Consider the following 21,599-nt stretch of genomic DNA (forward strand, 5'->3'; position numbering starts at 1 on the left):
ATGGGCAGTTTAGAGAGACAAATTAGCCAAAACATGCATGTCTTTGGACTATGTAAGGAAAGGGCAAAGTGAGAGCTGAGTTAGAGACAAAAAGCAGGAACATGACATGAATACAACAGTCATCTGAAGTCAAAGGGTGGTACTGCATAGGTAAGCAGACAGACAGATCTGGGGATGAGTGGTGAGCTGAACCAGGATTTATCCAGAGAGGAGAGAAGGTGGATAGTAAATAGTAAATATTACAAAATACTTTCTTCACTTGAGTAAAAGGAATTGAGATGAAAGGGTGAATAAATCATGATACACATAAAGCATGTGACTTAAGTGTCTATTGGAGCTTTCCTCACTGAGATGCACACTTGCCTTTGCAAGGTCAACAGTACTTTTCCTAAAGAAACATTGGATTTTGTACTCTACGATTGGGTGAAAGGATCATTAGAACATACCAATGCCAAGAAACATAAAGTTTGTATGATTTTCAGCAAATATACTGGTGACAACATCACTGAAAAAATAAACAAACAAACAAAAAAAAACTGATGACATTGGTAGCGTCTTTTGGAGATTGATTGCATCCTTGTTATTTTGATGATGATTGTCACACTTGTAGAGTGATGGTAGTGTGCTAGAAGGCTGACTGAAAAAACTGCAGTCCAACCTTAAAATGTTGAAAAAAAGAGAAAGTCTGCAAAACAGAATCAATTCAATAGAAAAGAAATGAAGTGGTTTATTGCCCTTAAACTAACGTGAACAAAATGCAGTAGAAAAGTAGATATATTTACAACGTACTGGGCACAACCCTTCTCTGATTGTCCAGGCAGTGTAGAAACCCCTCCATTTAAAGGTCAGGCCCCTCCCACTGGACCATACAACCCGTAATTGGACGCAATCAAACAATCAGTTAACCCCACAGGTAATTTCCAACATCATCATGCATATCCAACATCATTAGAAAACTTATTTACACATTATCACACCTAATGACATTCATCATTTGCACGAGAGATTATTATAATAATAATTATTATTTATTTCAGAAAATTCATTCATGAACCCATTTTAACCCCACAGTTGGTATGGTCCACTAAGATGGACCGTGCATGCTCCCTACATGTTACTCAGGCACTATAAAAGACAGCCTGAAACAAGACTCAGGTCATTTGTTACTGTCCAAGACCAGGAAGCACAGTGGCAAGAAAAAAAAATAAAACATAAGATACAAATGTATAATCTCTACTCTTCCAATGCTAAAGAGATAACCTAAACAATAAATTTGTCTGTGTGTGAGTCCAGAACCTTTATGGGCATAAATAGCACAGGGAACTTACTTGGATAGTATATGTAGTTCAGTGTGTGCACCCACCAAACTAGGAACAGCATGCTACCTGGCTAACGTGTGGTATGGGTACTGGATGATGGTGCAGTATGCTAATGTGGTATATTACTAGTGGCAGAGGAAACTGCCACAATGATGACTGATATTGTTTACAAAATCAGAATTCTTCTGGATTAAATAGTTCTACTTATTGAGGAATTTAACTTTAAATGGATGTTTGGCCTACTGGAATGGCACAAGAAAAAAAAATGGAAACTTTAATTTTAATAAGCTGGGAGATATTTGGAAAAGTTTGACAGTTTACAGGAATAAATCATGTCACAGCAACTGATACAAGTAGTGTCATAAGTGGTCACTATTTACATGTGATCTAAATTAAATTCAAACCTACTTGCAAATGAAAAATGTTGCAATCATAACGAATAGGATTGGAGGTAATGTACCACAATACAGAAATGTGATGACTTAAAATTCTTAGTAAAATAAACTAAATCCGTTAAAATCATCATACCACAAATAAACTGAATATAACTGTCAATAAACTAAAGGCTCAGATGAAGAAAAGAGGGAAAAAAAATCCATATTTCAGTTGTTTTTAAAAGCACAATTAGGAAAAAATGCAATCAAATAAACTTCTTAACAACAAACTCTGTGTTTTTACAGAAATCTTTACACTTGGTTATATGCAGAGCAAAATTCAAAATATTTTTTGGAAAAAGAAACAATGCAATCCCAGTAATTGATGAAATCTTTCAAGATACAAATAGCAGAAACACTCAGCAATCCTTAGTGGATGATCGATTCATATATACCCGCTGGGTTCTTGAGCTCACTGACTGTCTCATTTATTTTTGGATAAGAAATTATTATATAAATATTATTTTAGAATGATTAGACCCGAAAACAGATGCCTTAATTTTTAACACTCTTCTTATGTGTTAATTTTTTATCCATTCAAAGCCCTCCATGAGGCTCAGATAAGAAAGAAAAATCATGATTTTACTGTAATCAGGGAGAAAAATAGAATAAAATTAAATACAATAAATAAATACCTAACACATAAAATACAAAACCAGTCCAAATAACTAAATGAAAAACCTATGTCATCCTGTTCATAAAAATTTGAAATTCAGGGAAAAGGATAATATACAACCTACAGGTGTTATGTGCCTAGCTCATATTATGATATTTTGATACATTTGTGCTGCTTCAACTTTAAAAACTATTATAGTTTATATAAGTTGATTATTTCCATCCAAAATATATTTTAGCGTCTTTGTCAATCTAAATATCTACACTAGGTGTATCTGGCTTTAAGCATTATCTGGTAATGGTTTTCCTGCTAGCATCACTTACAATACAAAATATCAAATCAAATCAGATTTATTTACATCGCACCAAATCATAGCAAAGTTACATCAATGCACTTCTGGATCTTTTTTTGATTTACTATTTTTTTGTCAGTTTGATTGGTTTGTTCGTCTCGTACAAATACAAGAACAAATACAGAATGTATCTATGTACTCCGATACAGTAGGTGGCGGTATGCACCTGACTGTTAAAGATTGCAATCCACCACAAAATGAAAGGAAGAAGAAGAAGAAGAAGAAGAAGAAGAAGAAGAAGAAGAAGAAGAAGAAGAAGAAGAGGAGGAGGAGGAGGAGGAGGAGGAGGAGGAGGAGGAGGAGGAGGAGGAGGAGGAAGAGGAAGAGGAAGAGGAAGAGGAAGAAGAAGAAGAAGAAGAAGAAGAAGAAGAAGAAGAAGAAGAAGAAGAAGAAGAAGAAGCAGCAGCAGCAGCAGCAGCAGCAGCGGAGGAGGAAGCGGAGGAAGCGGAAGCGGAAGTGGAGTGGAGTGGAGTGGAGTGGAGTGGAGTGGAGTGGAGTGGAGTGGAGTGGAGTGGAGTGTTTGTTTACTGCTCATCTGTCCATGCTGCTGTTATAGGAAGCGGGTATGTTATTCATTTTTTCAGCTTTTTTTCAATAGTTGTTAGTTTACTTATGGTAGTTGCATCTAACAGCGTTACCTTGGCTCAGTCTAGCATTGGTAACGGAGTAAAACCGAAGTAGAAGTAAAACCGAAGACAAGTCGTCTTAAGCTAACAACAAGATAAAGCTAACAACCTAGGGTTTTAACTGTGGAAGCCTCCCTCCTCTCTCTCTCTCTCTCTCTCTCTCTCTCTCTCTCTCTCTCTCTCTCTCTCTCTCTTTCACACACACACACACACACACACACACACACACACACACACACATATATAAAACACCTTCCCAGCTGCCACCGAGATTCTGCTGCGTCGGCAGCACAATAGAAAATAGTCGATCCCACCACAGTTTGCTAGAAGGTCTTCAGATGAGCCTAATGATCAGAAAAGAAAATAGAAAATTAATTTCTATTGCTAATTAGTTGACACACTAATAAACTTCGGGGATTATTTTGCTGTGACTGTCACCCTGCATGAGGCGAGGCTAGTAACCATGGCTTAACTGAGACTTTCTGTCCTACAGTGAAATGGACATGAAGGAGGACTTTGTCCAAACAAGCAGCAGCAAGACACTGTTTATCCGCCATTTACCAGCTGAGCTCAACCAGGACGATAAGGAGGACCTCCTGAAATACTTTGGAGCTGAATCTGTCAGGGTTTTCTCAAGCACTGGTTGTCTGGTAGGTTGCGTCTGACTGTTGCCTTGCAAGTTTTCTTAGATTGTGAAATTTGGTGGATTTCATGTCCATTCAGTGGTTTATGGCATAATGTTATATCTACTATATATGTTTCACAGAAACACACTGCCTTTGCAACCTTTAGAAGTGAGAAGTCAGCAGAAAATGTGAGGTTTTTTCCTTCTAAAGATTCTACAGATGGCAATTGAGTGAATTTTAAGTAAGTTGTGTAGTTAACACTTAAACCTTCCCTAATGCCATTATGGTGTTGATTCTCCTTCAGGCTCTTGCCAGGCTACATCAGTTAGAGATTCTTGGTCATAGGCTTGTTGCAGAGTTTGCCAAAGACCAAGAACATGTGACAGTATTGAAGGATCCACCAGTGTCAGACAGGTAGGTTGCTTGGAATGTATGAATTAAAGTACACCATTGAGCAGGTTGAACAACTTGAACTGAGATTATTTTTAATTATTTTTATATTATATACATGCATGTTTATATTATTTATAATTATTATTACACTTTAATATTTCTGACACATTATACAGGTTATATATGGTGAAGCGACTGCTAGAATAGACTCTTTTGTTGTTAATGAGAGCGTCAACATCCCTAGTCTGAACATCATGTACTGATAACAGAGCAGAGCAAGTTTTCTCTGTTTTTCTACAGTGGGAAATGTCTTAAGGAAGAGAAGAGGAAGCAGGAGACACAACACGCAAATATTTCCCTTATAGAGACTGGCATTGCACCAGATCTAGGGTAAGTGTTTTGATGTCTTTGTTTTAATATTTGCTTTCTTTCTTAAATCCCAAATTAACTGAGGCATTGTACCTTTGCAATTTAAAAAAAAAACAAAAAAACAAAAACAAAACTGACAAATCAAAGATTACTTTTCTGAGTCACTTGTATGTCTCATTTTGTGTAAGTGTATTATCATGCCAGTCTTTAGGGAATTATTCTAAAGAAATATTGTGGTCTGATGATGATGATGATTATTGTTGTTGTTATTATTATTATTATTATTATTATCATCATCATCATCACCATCATCAGGGTTTAAAGTATTCCAAGTATGCCAAGTTGGAATATAGAATTCTCAGTTCCGAGTTTTCGTGAATGCAGCATCCAAGCCAGCATTTTTTTCATCAAAGTCACTGTTGGAGATGATGGAGACAAAGCCAGAAAGTTTATGAAGGCAGGGGAAGATGTCCTAACAACCAACAAAGGAGCTTAAATAATTCCTCAAATTAATTAGCTTTACTGAGTTTCACATTTAACATTATCATCTTTATTTTTTGTAAATATTTTTTTCCACCCCCACAAAAAAGCTCAGGCTCAAGATTTATTTTTTACTTTAAGCACTGTATTATTATTATTATTATTATTATTATTGTCATCAATGTTATTGTTGTTTTTGTTATGATTATTGTTATTATTATTGTTTTTCATTTTGCCACTTTGATTACAAGCCATGCTTGGTGACAACTGGCATAAAATTGTTACCAACTCAAATACAATCTCGTATTATCAGATATCAGATGAGGTGTGTAGAGGCCAACTGACAGTAAACCTGGATAAGAATATGACAGCTGCATTCAAAAAGTCAGTGGCATTATGTTCAATTAGATGGGAAGGCTGCCATTGAGCGTCTGACAGGCCGTCTGTCCTGCCAGTTGGCAGGAGCAGGTGGTCTTTGATACCTTTTGCTTCAGTCCTGACAGTCTATGTTATACATCTGCTCCTTCCCTCTCCCTCCCTTCATGTTATAATGCATCATATTCTATGCTAAAGTCTTTTTCGTCCTTATGGCCTAAAAATATGTTATGTACACAAATGCATCAGTTGGTGAGTGTTTGAAAATATTGAACCTTTATCAGATAGCATTGAGCTAAACTATTCTGTTTTAAGCACAAATCCATCTGAAATTCTTTGAATCCAGCTCATTAAAAATGTAAGTAACATTACAGTTGCATTATAAACATACCAACCAGGATATTTTTAATCTACAGTGCCCTCGATACTGCCCATACCCAAGGTGTGACATTATTTTTGACCTGAAAGGAAAAAGGGAATTTCTTCTTAAATCTGCAGTGTGTCAACTCTGGAAAATACAAATTAGTACTTCATGGTACACCATCTGCTGAGGCCACCCATTGTTTTTCATCAATAAGCAGCAAAGGGAGGAAGTTGTAAGCAGTTCTGGTACTGCTGCTATGAGTTATTGATTTTTGTAGAGATAGGCAATATGAAATAAACCTTCCACTATTGTGTATAATTTTCTGTTTTGATGTAAAAACATACAATGACTGAACCATTGAGATAGTCACTAAAGGACAAGAACTCAGTTTATCCACTGATTGAAATCAAGGTAGTTCATCAAGTTCATACAAATAATCATCATCCAACATTTTATGTCCCAATATATGTCCTGATCATAGACACAAAAAGATATAGATGCAACTAGACCGTAGAGCAAAGTTTTTATTAGAGCATGACTACGGTGTGATTGTCCAGCTGTACCACACATAGTCACATAGCAGCTGGAAAAACAAACTGATAGATAAAAGCAGATTTGATTTTTAAAACACTGAAGCATCTGAAGTGAAATTTTCCAATGTTGAGTCAGACACAGATAAGTCTGAGTACCACTGTTCAGTATCAGTATACTTGAAGTGAAGGCATTTCATCTGACTGAAAAGCAGCCAATGTGTCAAACGCTGAGAAACCTACATAAACATTCAACAAAGTGATCTCTGACTGATTTTATGAGAATATTATTTCTGACCCAAGAGGTAATATAAACTTTACATACAGCACCTTTGCTTACCAGGCTTGAGTATGTTCAGATCTATTTTCTCATTCTGTGCTGACTCTTACATTTGCAAAGTTATGCTTACATGTGATTAAGTCTTGGTGCTGACGTGGCATGCTAGTCCCAATGTCCCTTTATGGCTCGATTTTTTTTTTTTTTTTTTTTTTTCCCCTTCCCTCCCTCCCCCCCTCTCCCCTCTTCCCCCCGTGATGAGTTGGTTGAATGCTTCTCATAAAGAACAGGACACCCAGCTAAAGCTCAGTGGTGAGACAACATATTCAGTGGCAGTTGACTTGAAGCTGCAGTTTCTTTTTCAGTAATTCTGTCCTTTTTTCTCTCTGTCTACCTCCTACAGGTTGAAATTTCAATCGAATCCCACTTTGAAATATTTATATCCACCCCCTTCTAATGGCATCCTGACCAATATAACACATGCCCTCATGAGTGTTCCTAAGTTTTATGTTCAAGTGAGTAACTATTGCTTCTGTCATATCATTTTTCATCTGATGCCAGCACTTCTTTGATATGCAGATGTTGGTCATGCGTGGATGTACTTGTTTGTGTGTATCTTTCCATTCTGTTCCTGTAACCCAGTGCTTCTGAATTATTTTCTGTGACGCCCCCTCTAGGAAGAAGAAAATATTGCACAGCCCCCACCCCAACTCTCCCTGCGACTATAAATAGTATCATTTGTCTATAAAATTGTTATAAGTACACCTCTGCAGCAAGACAGCAAAAAAAGAAAAAAGAAAGGAATATACTTTATTCTAGTACAGCAAAAAGATGTTCCGCGGGGTCACACACGAGGGGCATGCCCCACTATTTGAGAAGCACTGCTGTAAGCCCACTTTTCTAATTTTGAAAAGTTGTAAATTGTATGAAAATGCAAATTTGACAGCATTTCCAGAGTTCAGATTCATATTGTAAAATGGAAATATGATCACGGAATAAATGTCCCAGAGGTTTTTGAACTGCATCCAACCTCTTAAAGATCAAACGGCAAACATTTGCCTTTTAAGTTTCAATTGGAGAACCTAGTATTAATAATAAACCATAAGTGGGAGGCATGAGTTATGGATTTAACATTTCCCTGGGAGCTGCACTGCCTTGATTTTTATTGTGGCTACTTCCAGCATTAGCATCTTGGTGGTGCTGGTGTGTTACAGAGAGAATGCCACCATGTTCAGCTTTGTCACTGGTATCTCATTTCAGCTTCAATCTCAGTATGATCCTTGTATTTTAAATGAAAATGCAGAAGCCTTTCAATCAGCTTTACATATGGACCCCAGGTTACAAGCTCTATGTTTTGTGAGCTGCAGTATATTTATATTCCCACCTTCCACCCAGCTCCAGGTATCAATCTTTAGATACAACTGTCACTGTACTCACGTTCATATCTCCGATTATACAGGTACTTCATTTGATGAACAAGATGAACTTACCATGTCCATTTGGCCCAGTCACTGCAAGACCCCCCATGGTAAGCACATTTCAACCAATGAGGTCACTGTTCAAATGTGTTTTTAATTTTTTTCCCCATCTACTTTTGATACAAGAGCATTGAATAATCTCTTTTTTCCCTACAAAAATATTTATTAAACTGACAAAAATATCTCAACCTTCACTAAAAAGTCCCTTCTGAAACCTGTCTAACTCCATGCCACAGTATAACTGTCTTTTTTTTTGCACTAGCTTTTATCTCACAAGATGTAATGTATAAAACAAGTTCATGTCTTTTTTTGGACTAAATGAGAACAATGAAGACATAAATCCAGGCCCTTGGGAACAATAATGGCTAGAAAAATAATCATGAGATGAATTGAAAATAAACAAAACAAAGAAATTTTAGTTTTTCATCCATGCCTGACATTCTTGGGGATGCAATAACTCAAAAGGAATCACAATCCTGGCCTTGTCAACGCAACTTCTTCAAATTTGGTTAAAATAAAAACTATCACCTGTACTCAATTAGGATATTTTTAGATTTTGATGGTTAAGGGTAAAAATCTAGGACCTCACCAAACATGATTTTTGCCTTGCAAATGGTATTTCTCATTTAATCCTCATGGAAATCCCTTAAAATTTTGCTTTAACTTCCATGTTGACTCAAGGATGTACTGACTAGATTTGGTAGTCAAATTTAAAATGCCAGTTTGACCTCTCAAGACTTCACACAGCAAGTATGACAAAATTTTACACAAATGATTAATATTTTATTTGATTCTGGATATAATCATTCCTACTGAGATCATCAATGTTTTGGCCAGTGTGCAAAGATGCAAATCATTGGTATTTGTAAACCAAGATGTCCTGTGTTGTTCTCTTCAGTATGAGCTCCTGCCACCTGCACCACCTATGCCCATGCCACCCCCCTTCCCCCCTGAATACCCCCCTTTACCAGAGGACGAGATGGAGCTGTCCAGTGAAGAGTCGGAGTATGAGAGTGGAGATGACGAAGACAAAGAGAGGTATAGCACCACTCACAGAGTACTCAATTCAGCCGAAACAAAGCAATGAAATTCTCTCTCATGTGCAGTAGTGTTGTGTAATAGAGCCACTGTCACTTGAGCCAGTGTGTTAATGTATCATTCATTAGTAATTAAGTTGCTGGAAGCAAAACTGGCTTTAAGGAAAATGCTTGGATAGGTGGGCAGTTTATGTTGTTCATCATAGACATTTTTCTCTGACTCCCTTTACTTGCTTTATTTCAGGATAGTTCGTCTGATGGGCCTGGTCAACCAAGCATGCAAGAGACCCATGAGACCGAAAACCGCTTCAAAGAGAAAGAAGCCCAAGATCAAGGATCTACTTTATACTCCCAAACCAGACTCTCAGAGGTACCCCGAAGGCACTCTTGCATGTCACAGTCCTCACGCATTGCTTATCTGGAGACAGCATTCATAGAGGGCTAAAAAACCTGGAGACAATAAGTCTTCCTCATAAAGACAGCTTTGTGTGACTTATGATTTATCCTCTCAGTTCCAAACACACACACACTCCCTTAATGGCAGACCACAAACTCTTTCTGAGATCTAAATACACACACACCTCAATATCTCCTGGCTTTGTGCTTGTGGACTGGGAAATATCTCCTGTTGACGAGAACAAGATATCTTGAATCATAAACTGCTCAGGAGCCAGGTTTATTGCGAGTCCTCTTCAGAGAATGCTGTGGTGCTGATTGTCTCTGCTGTCCTCAGTGCTCCACTGCTGCAGCCCTGTGATGTGTTTGAGCAGCTCTACCCGGCTGGGCCAAGGAAAATTGAATTCCACATTTCGGTCCCTGAGGTAACTTCAATAGTGGAAGGGAGTGGGCCAGGTCAAGAGACACATTCTGATGGAGGCAGAGGTAAGGGTTCCCATTGATCTACTTCCACTTTTCTTGTTCTCCAACTATATACTTGGAATAAATAATTACTCCTCGGTTTGAAATCAAGATTGTTTATTTATGTGTGTTAAATTATGCTTAACACAATCAGGTCTTGGTTCAAAATGATTTTTTTGGAATGATTTCCTAGTTCTAACTGGGTCTAGCTTTTCAGAAATGCATGTGTAATCCTAAATTTAGGATCATTAGTTTTCCACACTTTGATTTCACTATTTTCTCAGTCAGTATGTGTAAGTACTACATATCCATGGCTATGGAAAGTATTCAGACCTCCTTAATTTTTTTTTTTTTTTTTTTTTTTTTCCTCATTAATGTACACACAGCACCCCATTCGGACAGAAAAACACAGAAATGTTGAGATTCTGTAGTGACAGAAATTCTCCTTTGCTCTGACATAGTGAGCTGTAAGGTCTGATATAGACAGGTGTGTGTCTTTCCTAATCAATCCCAATCAAATTAATTAATTACAGCTGGACTCCAATGAAGTTGTAGAACCATCTCAAGGATGGTTAAATATACGAGTGTCACAGTAAAGGGTCTGAATACTTATGGCCATGTGTTATTTCAGTTTTTGTTCTTTAATAAATTTGCAAAAATGTCCACATTTCTGTGTTTTTCTGTCAAAATGGGGTACTGTGTGTACATTAATGAGGGAAAAAAAAACAACTGAAATGATAGATTTAAATTATGATTTAGCGAATGGCTGCAATGTAAGCAAGTGAACAATTAAAGGGTGTCTGAATACTATCCATACCCACTGCAAGTGTCTGTAGCATTTGCTGCCTAGAGATTGTGTTCAGGCATAGGCGTGTGGCACATTCAGGGGGATGAAAGAATCTAAGAGTTCCCTCATTTTTAATTTTAACATTCAGCAATCTATGTTTTATAAATAATAGTAAAGATGTGTTGTTCATCAGGGTCAGTTTTGAAAGTATACACTGGAATTTTCTAACAGAATGTTTATAAAATTAACATTGATTTGGATCTGTAAAGACAAGTTTGTGTTTTAAACCAACTTTTTTTTTTTTTTTTTGACCGACAAGGAGTGAGTTCACTTTTGCTAGGAGGATCTGATTGTATTGAAGTTTATGTCCGTACTTCTTACTAGATTAATCACCTCATTAAACACCAGTAAATGTTTTCCAAATGAATTTATGCTCTCACTATCTAGTTTCAAGTGGCTGTTGTGTGAGTGACAGACTGTACCACCAAATCAAAATAGAGTACAGAGCAGAGTCAAATCCACCCCACCCTCCTCTTTAGCTCCCCCTTCTCCTCCAAATATGGTTTCTATTGGTTCAATAGTGAAACACCATCGCCATCAGAATCCTTCTTCATAAATACAGGTCTCTGTCATTACTATTTCTCACTGATACAGATACCCACTTTTTACTAACATGCCAACCATCAATGAGTTGAACACACGCAGTTGCTTTGAATAACAAAATACAACACAAATACTATTTCTTAAATTGGCTTGAAAATTATTGAAACATGCTCGGGAAGACCATAGTTCTCCCCATCTATAAGAATCTTATTGCTACTATACATCATGCTTATCATGTTGAAGAAAGAGGTAGTTTAATATTCGTACTGATACAATTTAAAGCTTTGACTTTGGTGAAGTCAGAGCCAAGTGTTACACAGCAGTTTATCACAGCAGAAACTTGCACCAAAAAGGTTTTACCATTATCTGTATGAGGAAACTGTCATTGGGGGTATAGCCTGTGTTACTTGTCAGCAGCGCCATTCCCTGGTCACCTTATCTCCTTTCTCTAACTACAACTTCAGTCTCTGGCAAGCCCCTGAGCAGTAAAATAGATTTCAAAGTCAAACACAAAGAATTTCCAGAAGGCAGAGAAAAGATAAACCAGGACAGGTGGCTTTTTGGATTAGTCTTGTTTTGGGGAAGTGGGGTTGTGGGAGACGATAAACAAGCTATTTAAATGAAAAGGGGAGGTGGGGGACAGATAAGGGAAAGGATAATTTTGAAAGCAGTGATCTAGTTCGCTGTCGAAAGTGTATCAGCAAAGCTCCCCACTACTTCTTGCTCCAGTACACATACGCTAGACCTTATGTGAATGACAAGCCCCCCCTTCGGATTTGTACAGGCTCACTGCTTTTAGTAAATCCATCTGCAGTGGTTGTGCGCATGCATGTGATCCTCAAAGTCTGATGGAGTTATCCTTCTCACTGCCAGCTGCTGTTTGTGAAACGGGGCTGGATTTTATTTAATTGCAGTTCTCTGTTTGACGCAGATTGATTGTGCTTATGGCTCACTTCTGAGATCATCCTTTCAATTACTGGCACAGCCATGCCTCACTTCTTTAACATTATTTTTGTGTTCATTTTATTAAACCTTAATGAAAAAAACATTATTTTCAAAGATACCATGTTTGGAAATGTTTACATCATTACGTTAAACTGATTATGACCAAGAAGATTTGCCATCCTGAGCTTGTTTTGTCTGCTGAGGAGGATAAACATTGTGGAAGTGATTATTTCACCATCTGCTTTTCTTAGACACTTAAAAAAATTCCATCTGTGTTTGTGGTAGAGTGTCTTTGTCTTGTTTTGTCTCATAAAGCACTAAATCCAGCTCAGCAGCCATTAAATAAAAGCTGCTATAATAATAGTCATAACTAGCGGAAGACATGTTTGGTGTACAACTAATCAGGACTAACAAACATTTCTGTGACCCTTCAGAAGTGGATGAGCGTCAAGCAGCTACGTTTGATGGTGATGAGAAGGTCACTGAAGGATTTGGGAAGCTCTACCCCAGTACCTTGGAGACTGAACAGCAAGAGGAAAAAAGCGACAATGCACAGGATCTCACCTCAGATGTCATCTCAAGGAAGGAGCTGGAGAAAGGACGACTGTCGAAAGATGGTGAGTGTAACCCGTATGGGCAGCATGGTGATTCAGGGATTAGCCTGTTCATCTGAGTGCAAGAAAGCTTGTTGGCTTCAACAAAGCTGGTAATGACCTGGTGATCAGTAACAGGTGAATCACAAAAGGGGAAATAGTTTACAAAGCTGCGATGAGTCAGGTTCAGATTTCTGAGGTGTTAATCATAATCACTTTAACAAATGCTTGCTGAGCTGAGCATTATATATTGATACTGTACGACAGTTGTATTATCATGTTCAAAAAGACGTTCATGATTTCTATAGCTGCACATCCTTATATGCTGTTTTCATTGAAGAAATGAGGGGAAAAAAACGTAACTCGTTTGTTTCAAATGCACATTATAAAAAAATTGGCTGTCAACATGAAAAAAGAAAATTATGGCTCTCTCAGAGGAACAGAAGCTCTGACTAATGTCTAAGTTTAAAATACAGTTGGTAAAGACAGAGCAGAGCTGTGGCTTAGTCAAAGGTATTTGCTCCTCTAATGACCTGTATTTTCTGCTGTTTTACCTATCAACCTAAGGCAAGAATCAGTCATGGGCAGAGCATAATTCTTGACTCAAGGCACTTAATAAGGAAGTAAACATAAGTATTGGTACAGCCTATAAACTGTATTTAAGAAATTGACAAAGAGACCTTGGCTGAAAAGTGAGGCCAATGCTGAACAGCACATTGTAATAACTATCAGAGTGATCAGATCCCTTTAGTTTTAAAAGAAAATGTGGAAATGGCCTTGGTTGTGTTTGACTCTGGGAATGTCTGAAGAATGAATAAATCATCACCTTATCCTGGTTGAGAGGTGTGCATTCCCTAATGAACCTGTGGGCAGTGTTGTCAGGAGCCATGGGCTCCTGGTAGGGTCTCCAAAGACTAATTGGTCTTAGGTGAGCACAAGCAGGTTTCAAAGGACCCCATGAAAATAGAGGGAGGAAGGAATGTGACGGAATGCTCAGAGGAAGCCTGGGGCTCACATCTAGAGCCAAGTGTGGATAGATGGCCCGTCTGCGAGTGCCTGGTGGCACTGTCTGTCATGGTGCATGGTTGGGAACAGCCCAAAGACACAAGGTGGGCAATGCATTCTCCCCCATCTTGTGAACCTATCACCTGCGCGAGAAACCGCTGGTTGTCAGGTGTGCTGCCACATAGGTGGGGGTGATGGTGAGGACCCTCAGTGACAGATGCTGCTTTTGGGAACACGGAATGTCACTTCTCTGGGGGGGAAGGAGCCAGCTGGATCTGGTGGGGTTCACCCCCATGCATAGCCTTCACTCTGTATTGAAAATCCTGGATAGGAGCTAGATGCTATTCTTCTCTGTTGCTGCCAAGGGAATGACTCACAAGTCCCCAATGAGTGCCACCATGTTGGTGTTTAACCCAGTGGACCAGAGGGTCTCCTCCCTGCGCTTGACGGCAGGGAAGGCAACTCTGACTGTTGTCCCTGCATATGTACTGAAAAGCAGTTCAAAGTTTGGCGAGACTATCAAGGTCCTTTTGGAGGACCATCTAACATCTCAGGAGGGGGAAACAGGAGACCACCTGAGCTGTGTACACCAAGGATGGCACACTCTTGAGCTCAACTGCAGAGGTAACAGGACAGTGAAAAGTGCACTTTAGTGAACTTCTGAACCTCACTTATCTAGTCACTGTAATAGAGACAGAACTGGCGGATGATGCGGGCTCACCATAAGTTTCCCAGGGTGAAGTCATTGACGTAGTCTCCAACAACTCCATGTAACTGCGGTGAGACGAGGCTGTAGGTCAGCACCTGGAGGATTGCATCCTTTCTTCTCACGGATGATATGTTCCTGTTGGTACAATTGGCCTCAGATCTACAATACTCATTGGATCAATTCGCAACTGAGTGTGAAGTGGTCAGGATGAGGATCAGCACATCTAAATCTGAGGCCCGTGCTTCTCAGGAGGAAACTGACGGATTGCCTACTCTAGGTTGTGAATGAATCCTTGCCCCAACTGAAGGAGTCTAAGTATCTCGGGGTCTTGTTCACAAGTGAGAGAACAATGGAGCATGAGATTGATTGGCGAATCAGAGCAGTTGGTGCATTGCTGCATTCACCCCACTGCATTGTTGTTATGAAAACAGAGATGAGCCAGAAGGCAAAGCTGTCTATCTAGCAGTCAATCTTCATCCCTACTCTCACCTATGGTCATGACCGAAAGAACAAGATCTCAGATACATGGGGCTGCAATGATTTTCCCTGCAGGATGACTGGGGTGTCTCTTTAGAGATAGGGTGAGTAGATCAGTCATTTGGGAGTGACTTGGAGTAGAGTTACTGCTCCTTTACATGGAAAGGAGGCAATGGAGGTGGTTTGGGCATCTGATAAGAATACCACCAGGTCACCCACCTGGGCATTTGGAACTGGGAGGAGACCTCAGGGCAGACCCAGGACCAGGTGGAGAGATTATATCTCCTCACTGGCTTGGGAGTTCATCAGGATCCCCCACTCACAGTTAGCCAAGGTTAGCCAGGGAAATTGAGTCTGGGGCTCCCTGCAAAAGCTGCTATCCCTGTGCTTGATAAGTGGTTGAAGATGGATAAATAAATAATGAACTTGCACATCTGCAATTCCAGTCAATGAGAGTCGTCGTGTGAGCAAGAGAAATGTGTTGTTTTCACTGCGCCCATTTCTCAGCCATTTTTTAAGCACAAAAACACTACACTGAGGTCGTATTTACAGAGAATAGGCTGGTAGGTGCTGCGAGAAACAGTTGTTGCTTTTATGTATCTGTGCCTCCTTTTTTTCCTGGTTCCTCAGTCAATTCTGTCTTAAATACAACACTGACTGGATGATACTTTGTTTGACTGACTTGTAGGCAGTTTTCTAATTTTTTCTGTTTTTGAAATACCTTGTGTGATTTATTTATTTTTCTTTCTTTCTTTTAAAACAGAGATGAAAAAGATGTCTGTGTTTAAGAATTATGAACCAGGTGAACCTACCTGCAGACTATATGTGAAGAATATCGCAAAGCAAGTGGAAGAGAAAGTAGGTGCACTTATGGAACTTGGCCCACGTGTTTATGGGATTCGATGCTTATTCTAGAGTAAATCCATTGTACATGATCTGAATTCTCTTATGACATGTTAAAGTTAGATCTTGCTATGAGATGTAAATCCTGGACCATACAAGGCTCCTGCATAAACAGTAGCATCAACAATGCATTAATTTTCATACATTAATATTTTCTCCTAATATGCACTATACTTGTATTTCAGGACCTGAAGTACATCTATGGGAGATACATCGACCCTTTGTCAGAAACTGAGAGAAACATGTATGTAAATGTTCCCAGGATCTGGTCTTTAATTCTTAGGATGGTTTACATGTCCCTCGACTTTATCTTCCTTCTTCAAGCTTTTTTTTACTCAAGCAATTTGTCACTTTCTCTTGAGAGAGGTTAGTAATTCATGCTGACTGTGTGTTGTTATTAATAAGCATCTAACCTGATGTAAGGACCATGAGGCACACTTGTCCACTATGTTTGTGCATCAGCAGTACTTCAAATGAATATTCCACCCGAGTCATCATACCAGACTTAAGTTTCGTAGAAAGCCAGACTCTGGACACAGATGTAGGTGATAAACAGAAAGGTTTTATTCTGCTAGAGAAAATACATGGTCTGCAATTAAATAGCTTTGTTTTTATTTATTTTAGGTCCCAGGCATCCCAAAAATCCACATTTCACCCAAAATAAAAGCCGATATTCCAGAGCAGATTTTCCTTTACCTTATGTGCACATTAATTTGGAGACGAATTATACCTTTATCAAAAAATAGCTGCTCCTGCAATTTGAATATAGCACTTGGCCTCATTGTTTTTTTTGTTTTTTTTTTGCAGCCTTTATGTTTAAGTCAGCAGGTCTCAGCAGCAACTAGTTTTTAGTTTAAAACGATAAATGCTTTGTCTATTGATGTTACTTTTTCAAATGGTGATAGTCTCACAGGTCTCCCTCTCTTCATAACCAACAGAACTGTTGATTATAACTGGTAAAAACACTGATTAACGTAAAAACACAATTATACTTTAGGTCTGGGTTTTACAATGCAGTATAGTGGACACCACATGTCACGGAATGATTGTGACCAGCGCTAATATCAGTTTCAATTCTTCACCTGATTACGTATGATTTAGATGTTCAACAGGGTTTTATCAAAAGCTGTGTTACCCACAGAGGTCATTTCCTCTCTGACAAGAGAATTAAATCCAGGTGAACTAAAGCACCTTCATATGGAAGAAATCTGTGATTTGACAGCAGTCTTCAATGGGCACAGGAAGTCTTAGATGGTGGTCACAGATTAACTGGAATAATGCTAATCATACAATTCAACAGTATATATTAACATAGATGCAGTTGTTAGACATTTTCATGGGGACACATTTCAAGACATTCTGTTGCAGCACTTAGCTGCCACTACTAATCTTAACATTTACTTAAACAATATAATTCTACACAGTGAAGTCTCTGCTATTAGACAGTTACATCTGTGATTTACACAAAGAAAATAAATAAAATAAACTCCTCCTTTTTTCTGCCTTGGGGGGAGTAAAAAAAGAAGAGAAAAGAAAAACCGGTAGTGCCTCTATTTCTACTGTATCTGGTAGCTACCACCACATGTACCCGCAGGCATCATTTCTACAGAACACACACCATGTAGACATGGTACCCATCAGATAACAAAGTTAACCATGGAGATGAAACAGAAAATGCTGCTGTAGACAGAGGACAATTGCTTAAATAAAGGCCTCTTCTAATATTAGCCTTCCTTCTAATAAAGGCCTGGTACCCTCTGCAGTTGAGTAAATAAAAGCCCCCGGCTACTATTAGAGGCAATACGAGACAGAAACGCCATTCCATATATTTACGCCAAACATCCACCTGAAAAGAAGGTGAAAGAGAAGACACAGAGCTGATTTTGTTGTCAGGTGTTTTGTTGACACTTTTGTTAGTGTCATCTAGCTGTTGTTACATAGAGCATGGAAACAATTTTAACGATCATGCAAAATGACTACGGTCTGCTCAAATGATGGTGATCAAACGATGATATAACTGTGCCAAACCTATTTGTAAGTATTTTAGATGCCTATTCCCAGTTTAAATTGTATGGGTGGGACTCTCATGATTCGATTCAAATTCGATTTTTCAATTCAAAACCATTTTCAATTCAAAATGATTTTGGATTCCAATTCTATTTTTGATTCAAAACATTTTTGTTTATAATGATTTCTGCTTCAATCTGTAGGTGTACAAAGGATCCTCATGATCTACTCCAGTTTGCTTTGCAAGACAGAATGAGAAATTGAGACATTATAAAGTGTCGTCTTCACATTTAAGTTTCAAACATTTATCCAAGCTTAGATGGAATTTTTGCAACTGTTGCATAAAAGAAATATCACATTGCTTAAGTAAAAAAAAAATAAGAGTGTCTCTTTATAATAAAAAAAATACTGCAGTTAAACTTGCTGCCTTTTAAATTCAAAGGAAAGTACCTTTTCTAATGTGTGTGGACCAAAATTGCTACTTGAAGTAACTAGCTATAAAATAAGCCATGTCAAGCCCAGTCTTCCTGGGCATTCAGTAAAAACCAAAATGAGTCCAAATCTTTGTCTTTAACGAGGACAGGACCAGTTGAATCTCTTTCCTCCATTATTGTATTTTCCAATTTGTTTTGGTGCTTACCACGCATGCGTATGTTCCAGAACCACGCAGGCGGTTCTGGACATGCAGGACACAAAATGGAGGTAGACAGCCTGCAGATTTGTTTAATTTTGTAAAATCGATTTTGGGACATTTTAAATCAATTTAAGTGAGAATTGTGATTCTTTTATTAATCGATTTTCTTATTTATTTTTGAACACAAATTGATTCTGTCAACGACCAACAAACTGCTTAGGCTTTTCAGTGGAGTTTAGACTTCTGAATTAATGTTCTGTATTGGTTTGATGTTGAACTTCATTTATTTGCTCCCTCAGACTGAACAGCCGCACTATAATGATCATGACTTGGTGTGATAATGATGTTCCCACACTTTTCTGTTGCTTGCAGGTTTGACATTGTGTTAATGAAGGAGGGGCGGATGAAAGGGCAGGCATTCGTTGGACTCCCTGGGGAGTGCATTGCAGAGAAAGCCCTGCGGGAAACCAACGGCTATGTTCTTTATGATAAACCACTCGTGGTTGTATCCTTTTATTCCCTCTCACATTATGAATTAAGTACAAAGGTCTATGAGAAATGCTGGCCTTCCAGGTTTGATCATTAGGTTTGCATGTGTGTCTATAAACATCAGTCTGAAATGAAAATGCTTGGCACCAACCTTTAGCCACTTAATTTGTAATTTATGGGAAATGACCTTAAAAGTAAGGAAGAACTGAAATCATCAATGCGTTGTTGGCGAGACAAATTTCTGGCTGCTCTTAAGTACCACCTGTTCTTACTGCTCTCACACCAGTAACTGCACATCAAATCTGTGTAATGGGTCAGTCACCATGATTCGGTTACCACAAGCATCATGCATATTTGTGTGTTGGCTTTGTGATGACTTGTAGTGACTGAGAAACAGTTTGGAGGGTGGGGGTGTTGCTGTCTTGAAATGCAGCTGTCTCATTAATTGATGTATTTTGGCTTTTTAGGCTTCATGTGTTGGAAGCACAAGTTACTGTCTTGATCCACACACTCCATGATGGTGGACAAATGGGACCAAACTGCTAGATTATGTGGATGCATTGTTTCCAGTGAATCCCTCACAGGAATGTTGCAAACCGAAAGCCATATAGCAATGATAATCTCTCACCTAAGCAATTCTATATATTTGTATCTCTATGTATATTTATATATCAAAACATATTACATGGCAATTTTAGAAAAGTATCAAACCTGGAGCTATATATCCTAAAATAGCTTTGACTAGTGTTCAAAAAACATTTTTTACATTGTGCAAGACAAGATTCCATGTAATGTTACCACAGTGCTAACTGTAGTGAAAGGACCTCACACATCTGGCTCCTCCCTTCTTCTTTAACTTATTAGTAATTTTAGCAAACTGTGTCGATGACATCATCTGTCACTGATCATGTGGGCCAAGAAAGCAACCCCAACAAGTCCATTTTGCTCAGTAGTCTTCTTGCTTATTAATAAGCAAACATGTGAACTTGAGTTAATATGAGTTGGTAAGTGTCTCATGGAAGAGGGCTAGCATGGCTTAAAGCTGCTGCAAAAGCTGGGCGTGAACCATGAGAGTGTGATCATATGTGCCAGCCTCTGCTCAAAGCCGGTTTATGTTTATTTTGTGTGATGCATCTACTGACAGAGAGGAAGATAAAGTTGGTAAAATTCCATTTAGATAATAGCACCATCGTGTCCTTGCCTGAAAGTGTTTCTACAACTTTGACCTGTTCAATGAAAGTTCCATGCCTTAGCTATGAATTCACAGCAGTTTGCCAGATCTGCAAGACCAAAACAAAACAATACAGACACGAAGAGAGGTCCAAAGCAGTGATGAACTAAATAGGTGAGTGAAATGCCAAAAGATAAAAAGGAGGAAGAACATAATTTTTTCACTTAGATTGTATCTCTGTATATACAGAACAAGGCAAATTATCATTGTAATGGTGTTTTCTTTACACTTGTGTTTATGCTTTTAAGTAATCAAGATACCAAGGTTTGATACTGTGGCCCAGCAGAACCACTTGTATCCTTATTATGGCATATCCTTTTGAAGAAACTGAGGACAATAGCGGCAGTTTTTTGTTTGTTTTTTTGACGTTATCTTGGAACCCATTTAAAACAAAGGCTGACTTATTGTAGTCTAAAAGGAATAAGTACCAAGCATTGTGTTTTAGGTTTAGTGTAGTGTACTATTATGTTGTAAAGTGCAGTGCAAACTTCTTTTCTTTACAATGCTTTCTGTCTTGTTTGGCTGAATTTCAGGTGATGGGCATCAGATGTCGTCTTCTTCTTTTATAATTCAATAAAATATTTTACGAAAATACTTTTTGTCATGTTTTCTTTCTGTCACACATTACCATTTATGGATACGCTTCAGTCACTCCCAAACTTAAAGTCCTGATGACCAAATAAATACAGAGCGGGGAAGGTATATGAGATCTAGATTGTCTCTGCAGCAGATGGTAGGCTGTCAACACAGTGGAAAACTCACAGTCCTGAAGAGACAGCAAACAAACCTAACAGACTGGAGCCTGTGGGAAAAAGCTGGGACTGGGTTAGCTTACCTTTACAATCCCAGGCTGGCCCCATCTGTGTGATTATGAGCAGTAAACACTGGTGGAACTTGCCTCAGCACACATCATATCTGACAATTTGGAAATCAAATTGGGTTTTGTTTTCTGCAGGTATATGCTGTTCTTGGAAAGTTAAGTCTCCATGTCAGTCAGAGCTATACTAAAGTCCATGAAAGAAGGGATGAAGACTTCTGAAGATGGAAAAACATTAGATGACTTTGATGCAAGATGGACCATG

The 21,599-nt window shown here is 38.5% G+C and overlaps 1 protein-coding gene across 3 annotated transcripts; it reads left to right on the forward strand.

Annotated features, from left to right (window-relative positions):
• Positions 1-3,137: 3,137 nt before the first annotated feature.
• Positions 3,138-21,111, forward strand: rnpc3 (RNA-binding region (RNP1, RRM) containing 3). Of its 3 annotated transcripts, XM_029529097.1 has the most exons (17): positions 3,161-3,176; positions 3,212-3,284; positions 3,841-3,997; positions 4,114-4,161; positions 4,278-4,387; positions 4,667-4,756; positions 7,165-7,276; positions 8,221-8,289; positions 9,138-9,277; positions 9,521-9,646; positions 10,010-10,158; positions 12,904-13,086; positions 16,017-16,111; positions 16,342-16,400; positions 19,170-19,302; positions 20,554-20,631; positions 20,766-21,044. In XM_029529097.1, the coding sequence occupies exons 3-16, from the start codon at positions 3,845-3,847 to the stop codon at positions 20,617-20,619; spliced, it is 1,533 nt and encodes a 510-aa protein (XP_029384957.1). In that variant the 5' UTR covers positions 3,161-3,176; positions 3,212-3,284; positions 3,841-3,844; the 3' UTR covers positions 20,620-20,631; positions 20,766-21,044. The 3 variants fall into 3 exon arrangements, with proteins under 3 accessions (XP_029384958.1, XP_029384956.1, XP_029384957.1); XM_029529098.1 differs by lacking the exon at positions 20,766-21,044 and adding an exon at positions 21,051-21,111 and having other exon boundaries at positions 3,138-3,284; XM_029529096.1 differs by having other exon boundaries at positions 3,138-3,284.
• Positions 21,112-21,599: the final 488 nt, after the last annotated feature.

The sequence above is a fragment of the Echeneis naucrates genome, chromosome 20, assembly GCF_900963305.1.
Source record: "Echeneis naucrates chromosome 20, fEcheNa1.1, whole genome shotgun sequence".
Taxonomy (NCBI): domain Eukaryota; kingdom Metazoa; phylum Chordata; class Actinopteri; order Carangiformes; family Echeneidae; genus Echeneis; species Echeneis naucrates.

Excerpts from the sequence above, each read along its gene's own strand:
- rnpc3 (XM_029529098.1), top strand. The coding sequence starts at position 3,845 with ATGGACATGAAGGAGGACTTTGTCCAAACAAGCAGCAGCAAGACACTG. Across the intron at positions 7,277-8,220 it reads TTCCTAAGTTTTATGTTCAA|GTACTTCATTTGATGAACAA; the intron begins GTGAGTAACTAT and ends CCGATTATACAG. Across the intron at positions 9,278-9,520 it reads GATGACGAAGACAAAGAGAG|GATAGTTCGTCTGATGGGCC; the intron begins GTATAGCACCAC and ends GCTTTATTTCAG.